At 47.0% G+C, this 6498-nt stretch overlaps 1 protein-coding gene across 1 annotated transcript; it reads right to left on the bottom strand.

Annotated features, from left to right (window-relative positions):
- Positions 1-435: 435 nt before the first annotated feature.
- LOC101784479 (telomere repeat-binding protein 5) lies at positions 436-5704 on the bottom strand. The gene is made up of 10 exons (XM_004951438.3): positions 5416-5704; positions 4155-4323; positions 3265-4069; positions 2969-3157; positions 2824-2883; positions 2664-2743; positions 2318-2562; positions 1903-2226; positions 1747-1810; positions 436-1144 (listed from the first exon to the last, which is right to left on the bottom strand). The coding sequence occupies exons 2-10, from the start codon at positions 4245-4247 to the stop codon at positions 968-970; spliced, it is 2037 nt and encodes a 678-aa protein (XP_004951495.1). The 5' UTR covers positions 4248-4323; positions 5416-5704; the 3' UTR covers positions 436-967.
- Positions 5705-6498: the final 794 nt, after the last annotated feature.

Raw genomic sequence — 6498 nt, 5'->3', positions numbered from 1 at the left:
TACAAGTAAACTTGCTTCTTGCGCTAATTCAGATACTAGCTGGATGTATAGTACTTTGATTTATAGTATAATTACTACCAGCTGTTGTTGTGAACAGATCAAACGCGCATGGGACTATGATTGGGGGCTAATGGATAAGAATCTCCAATAACTAAACTCCGGCGGCAGTACTAATATAGTAACAGGAAGGCCATCATATTTCATATGCTGCATAGATCCATAGTATAAAGGAGAGGGCAGTGAAGTGGTATAAAAGAATCTATTCTTTTCATATTTCTAGTTTCGATCAATTACAATTTTGGGTCATATACAAGATTAGTGAAAGAAAATGATACAACTACAGCAATAAAAGAAAGAATGAATTCATCCCTCCTCTACTATCATCAGCCTCCACAAAAACAAAAGAATGAATGAATTCAATTGAACAAAAGAATCTGAAGCTTTGTGACCGTCTCTATTAGTGAGTCATAGATAGGCTGCACTTCAAGCCAGATACACTAAAATGTTGGACTCACAGCTTCTGTAAGATGCAACAACTACTTCACGACAGAACTCAGAAGCCGGAGCTGGAGCTTGTTCCTGCAGCACCTTCAGTTTCTTAAACCACAATTGCAAAAAAAAAAAAATAAAAAAAAATAAAAATAAATTGTGAGCTATTAGTAGACACTGCAGATCTCAGTTCATGGATCATCTTCTTCTATCATGATCAACATGTACAATTTGCCAAAGAAATACCCTTTCCTTTTGGTTAAATTTCACAAGGAGAGAGAATTCTGGCTTAAAGAATTACCAGTGGTGAGTAGATATTACAACAAATCGGTCAATGCTTCCTGTACCTTATATATGTATTCTTTTTCTTTTCTAATATCTTCCTTAAACCTCCTGTGAAGGGACTGACTGACTTACTGACTTTATACAAAGGCTGCAAGGGCCTCCGAGGAGGCCATCAGCCGGGGATCATGAGTTATTAGGTAAGCAAGCGAGCCTCAGTCAGCGGGGGCGTCTTAGGCTGGAGCTTGGCCTGCTGCTGGGACCAGTAGGCCTGGGCAGCCAAGACCCGGTCCAGCAGCTCCTGCGGCACCGGCTCGCCACGCCGCTGCTGAGGCGAGATGCTCGCCGTGTGCACCAGCGTCTTCCACTTGTCCTGTTAAAGTCACAATTTCGACACGGTTAATTCATTGCCTGTTCAAACTCGAAGTCATCATCAAATTTTGACCAGAGAATGCAGTCAGTTGCCAGCAGGAGCGCAAATGCAAAGCAGCCAAGAAGCATCCAGCCTAATAAATGTCTCCTTTGTTTCTAGGTGCTGGTACTGCAACCCACATGATCCATCCAAACAACAAAGCTGATGCGTGGGGACATCACTAACTGAATCGCAAGGACAAAAGGCTTTCAAGAAAAAGAGTCTGGCTGAAACCTTCTAAAAACACAACAACAGCACGGTGCAGTTGGGTGAGGAGCCTAAAACCCACAAGACACCAAACTACTGGTTCAATCGGCCAAATATGCAACCCACAAGGCACCACAACCCACTAAGGACTTTGCATAAAGTCTAAGTATGCAATTCCGTGCATGACCTCCTTTTCGCAGCAATATAAGGTTCAGCAAAAAAAGGAAAATCATTGGGATCAATCAATAAATCAGGAAAGGACAATATGGAAAGGATCAGATTTTGACAAGTATTACAGTACTATGATATTTGCAGTCATCAGCTGAAGTTGAAGTCAAGCATTTGACAGTTAGTACCTTAAGATCAACATATGTCCTGTGCTTTGCGTTGTCAAAAGCGCGGAGTTTAACATCTCGCCACCTACATGGTATCCATAACTATGCTGTAAGAATACAGAAGCCAGGAAAGTTTATACTTTGTCAGGTCAAGTGAGAGGAAATAAGCAATTATACCTTCCAGTCCCAAGCTTTTCAACTGCAAGCACAAGTGCTTCTACTTCAGCAACAGAGAACGGACGCCTGATACGGCGTTGCCCCTGCTCTGGTGACCTCTTTGACTTATTCACTGCAACTAAAGCCCCTGCATTGGGGCCTGCAGCTGGAACTGGAACTAAAGCTCGTGAGTTTGTGGAAACTTTATCAGGTGATGAGACGCCCCCAGGGGAGTGCACAGAATCATGATCGCTGCCCTGGTAGTTCATTGCTAAGGGGGTTAATGCAAGCTCATGGGACACGTCGACTTCACCATGTTTGGAAGACGAGTCAGTAGGCGCAATCCTGTATCAGAAGAAGCTCATTATTCTGGGTCAGGGTGAAGGCACCTCAAGTTATAGCATGCCGGTGAACTGTTAGAAGCTTAGCTTGTTACCTTGCGAGGGGTTCAGTAATATCAATGGCTTCTATGAAACTGATATCTTCGGGAGGTTGGACTTGTGATGGGTTGTGCGTACAGTTGGGTTCAAGTGAAAAACCAAGGTTATCCAGGATATCATCCTGACCAATCCCAGCCTGCATTAATGTTTTACTATCATCTCTGACTTTCTTTCCATGGTGAAGAATACCAACGCGTAGACCACCTCCAAGAATGGCATTCACTGCCTCAAGAACAGTTTTCTGCATTGGAAATACTGATTAAACAACAGGAAAACCCATTGAGCACTAAGAAAACCAGCAATATCTTTATACATCATACTAAATAGATGTTCTGCACATACCTTTAGTGAGCCAACCGTTGCACTATCTGGGATTTCAACAAGAAGTTCAGGCACCTTGAAAGACTTAATTCTAAGTTTCACTGCAAGAATTCAAGGATATCTTAGGACTAAATATAGACAGTATGAGATTAAATGAACTTGCTGGGGAGTGAAATTTTACCATGGCAATCATTTGATGCACAAGATTTCTGGAATGGCATTGACTTGGTCCCCTTGTTTGCTGCAGCAGAATTATTACCCACATATAAGTAACAAAACAGGGAAATAGCATGAATAGGAAATTCCCATGTGGAAGTAAAACTGACCTTCAAAAGAAGCAGCATTGGAGTCTCTTCCAGTAACCTTTGTGTTTCCCTTTCCATTTGCTCTACCAAATTCAGATGCTAGAACTGCATGATGATCAAAGAGCTTCCTCCGCTTAAATGTACTCCTTTGTGTCCTCTGTCCTGTATAATGCATTTTCTTGTTGCGGAAAGAAGGCTTCCGCTCAACATCTGATGGGGTCAAATAATTCAAGTGAGATGCAGCTAGTTTGAATATGAATTCCATCAATGCTGTGCTACTGAAAAGAAAAGGAAGGCCAAGATTTTCCAATGCTTACCACTATAGGAAAGATCTGATTTGTGCATCCTGGCTGGAGCAACTTTCCTGTACTTACAAGTGAGCAGCTTCCTTACCCTACTATGCTCAGCCGTACAATTGGGCCTGAAATCCATGTTAGTAGCGGTGCTTGGGTGAGTGCACCCAGAGGACTTATCGTCATCATCATCTCTATCTACAGCATACCCAGTGACACCCTTCAGGGCCCTTGGTAAGGAGATTGAGCGGCAAATTTTATCGCCATGCAATGGCATCTCACCGGTGGTTTCAGAGCTGACCAAAGGAGGAGGCTTCACGTCCACATCCATTGGATCAAGCAAATTATACATGTCAGGTGCATTCTTATGAAATCCCGCTGTGGCAGCCGGCATCAGGCTCGCCGCTGCATCTCCAGCGAAGGCTCCAGCTTCCATGGATTCAGCCGACCAAGAATCTGCGATTGCCCTGAAATTACAACCCAAATCAGCATTGGTACAGCTGATCATGGAGGATTCCTTGTCCTGGGCTTCAGACTTCGCCTTTGGATCGTCATTCCGAGCATGATTCACCAGCTGAAACACAATGTGGGGGAGAATTGCACTCTCATTACAACTATCCTGATCCGTCACATCATGCTTGAAATGCTCCATTTCCTCATCACACTGCTCCTGCTTCACGCACGCATTCAAGGCCGGGGCACCGGCGCTCGTGTTCCCGAGCGAACCCTCGCCCTCATCAAGCAGCTTCCCGGCCACCGTCGCGAGAAGGTCGAATGCGGACATCGTCATCTGGCTCTGGGCCTCCTTCTTCCGGGCCGATCTCTTGCCCTGCACATTTCACCGAACAATTTTCAGACTCGCCAACCAAGGGCAGCGAAGCGAGGTCCGAATCAATGCGCTGAAAGCCGCGTACCCTCGCGGACTTGGGAACGCGCGGTATCTCCGCAGCAGCTTGGCCTCTACCGCACGACTCCATCTCTAAGGACAACCTCTTCTGCAACATCATTTTCGATTCACAAGAGGGGGTTGCTTAGTTAACAACCGGAGGTAGCGCTGCTCATGGCTTGCCCCCAAACACAAATCTGCACGGCAAGTTCAAGATCCCATCAGCAATCAGTAAGGAAAACCGGTAGTAGTCAGCAGAATTAAAAAAAAAAGGACACCATTCATCGGGATCCGCGTAAGAATTTAGGGTAAATCTCAGATAAACCCCCGATTAATTAAACAGGGAATGATCATGGTTTGCAGTGTAATTAATTAGCAAAAATTTAGAATCCCGAGGCACGAGAGATTCACACATGGAACTGCCAGAATGACAAAATTTTAAACCGGCTGCGCTCCAAACGCGAGTAAAAACACATGTTAATTAAGCAAACACCGAAGAACAAAGGGAGCAGAGAGATCCAAATTAAGATTTTTTTTGCGAATATCCAAATTAAGAATTTAATGCAGAATTTAATGCACCCAAGCAAACAAATTCGACGGGTACACCAGCACGGCAAGAATAAAAAAGTAAGAGAGAGAGAGAACCTTTTTAAGGCCTTGTTTAGTTGGCCAAATTGGGAGATGCCAAATTACTGTGCCAGCACTGTAGCACACTGTAGCGTTTCGTTTGTATTTGTGAATTATTGTCCAAATATTGACTAATTAGGCTCAAAAGATTCGTCTCGTAAAGTACAACAAAACTGTGCAATTAGTTTTTAATTTCGTCTACATTTAGTATTTCATGCATGTACCGCAAGTTTGATGTGATGGGGAATCTTCTTTTTGCATAGTGCCAAAGTTGGGTGTTGGGAGGTAACTAAACATGGCCTAAAAAACCTCGCGCATCCGTGAGAATTAAGCAACTGCCAAAAGAGCAAACAGCAAACCCCCCAGGCGCACAATTCGGTCCAAGAAATCACGAATCGGCGGCACCAGCACCACAAATCGGAAACCGCAGTCCAGAAATGCAGCGGAATTCCCAGAGAAAAGCACGAAATCGCCTCTCGCTGAGCCCGGCGCCGCGGATCGGACCAGAGCAAGCAAAATTCGGATGTGAATTGGACCCAAACCGCCCCCAAATCAGCAGCGCCTCACAACAAGCGGGGGCGACAGAACGCGGAACCAACCCTGGAACCGCACGGTTCGGTGGAATTCACCGGAATTAGCACGCCGAGGCTGGGCGGGCTCACCTGCGCGCGCGCCTCCGATCGCCCCCCCAGATCACCGCCTCGCCGGGCTCCTCCGCGGCCGGACCCGTCGAGATTCCTCACCCGCGAGGAATTATTCCGAGCCTCCTCCTCCTTGCTTCGCCTCTCTCGGTCTCTCTCTTTTTTATTTCCCTTTTCCCGTCTCCCTCATCTCTCTCTCCCCCTCCGCCCTCCTCCGCTGGTGGTTTTTCCTTCTCTCTCTCTTTTTTTTTTGTTTTGAATTGCGGTGGTTTTTCCTTCTGGTGGTGAAGGCGTGCGTGGAGCGGGTTGGGTTAAACCCCTCGAGTCCAACCCCTTCTTAAACCGCGGCTGGTGGGACGGGGCGCCACCGGCTGCTCCCGGTTAAACCGCACTCGACCCTGCCCCAGCGACCTGTTCCGTCCTTCTCGCAGCGGGAGAGGGCGTCCCGCGCCCGCGCCCGCGCCACGTGCCGCGGATCCGGGCCGTCGATGCGGGTAACGGGCGCGCTTGCCACGCCGTGGGATCCCGCCCGCGCGGTGGATGTGGATCCTCAAGTCCCTCGTGACGATCAAGAGGAGGAGTGATTCTCGTCAACCTGTCAACCTGTGGGTGGTTTAGATCCCTCCTCTGCGAATTAATTATCTCATTTTCGATAAAAAAACTACCATTTTCTCCAATCGAGACCGGTAAGAAAGAGGAGTTCCGACCTACCTCTGCTTTATGGTTATGAATACTTCAAACTTATCGCACTTCGTTATCCTTATTGCTTCGTTGGTGCGTCACCATCCATAGACGCAATGCGAGGAGTTGCGAGGTCGACATATTTCACGCCAAGCATCATCATGCTGCTAGCCACCACGCTCGTTGTAGATTCCACGCGCGGGCACCACATTCGCCCCCTTGTGACGGAGAAGAGGCCCAGTCGCGCATCCGATAGAGGCGGAGCGGCAGCAATGTGGGGATGAGAGGGACGGCGATCGAATGAGGGAGGACCGAGACGGAGCGCAAGAGAAGAGAGGGTGGGGGTAGGGCCATGGTAATAAAATGGGTTTTTCATTTTTGCATAGGGTTTTTGCTGTTTTTTAGGGATGGGATGAGAGGCTC

Source organism: Setaria italica, chromosome I (assembly GCF_000263155.2).
Source record: "Setaria italica strain Yugu1 chromosome I, Setaria_italica_v2.0, whole genome shotgun sequence".
Taxonomy (NCBI): domain Eukaryota; kingdom Viridiplantae; phylum Streptophyta; class Magnoliopsida; order Poales; family Poaceae; genus Setaria; species Setaria italica.
Note: the sequence above shows the minus strand (reverse complement) of the source record. Positions and strands in the feature narration are given on the sequence as shown.

Excerpts from the sequence above, each read along its gene's own strand:
- LOC101784479 (XM_004951438.3), bottom strand. The coding sequence starts at position 4,247 with ATGATGTTGCAGAAGAGGTTGTCCTTAGAGATGGAGTCGTGCGGTAGA. Across the intron at positions 3,158-3,264 it reads ATCAGATCTTTCCTATAGTG|ATGTTGAGCGGAAGCCTTCT; the intron begins GTAAGCATTGGA and ends TGACCCCATCAG. Across the intron at positions 2,227-2,317 it reads ATTACTGAACCCCTCGCAAG|GATTGCGCCTACTGACTCGT; the intron begins GTAACAAGCTAA and ends CTTCTGATACAG.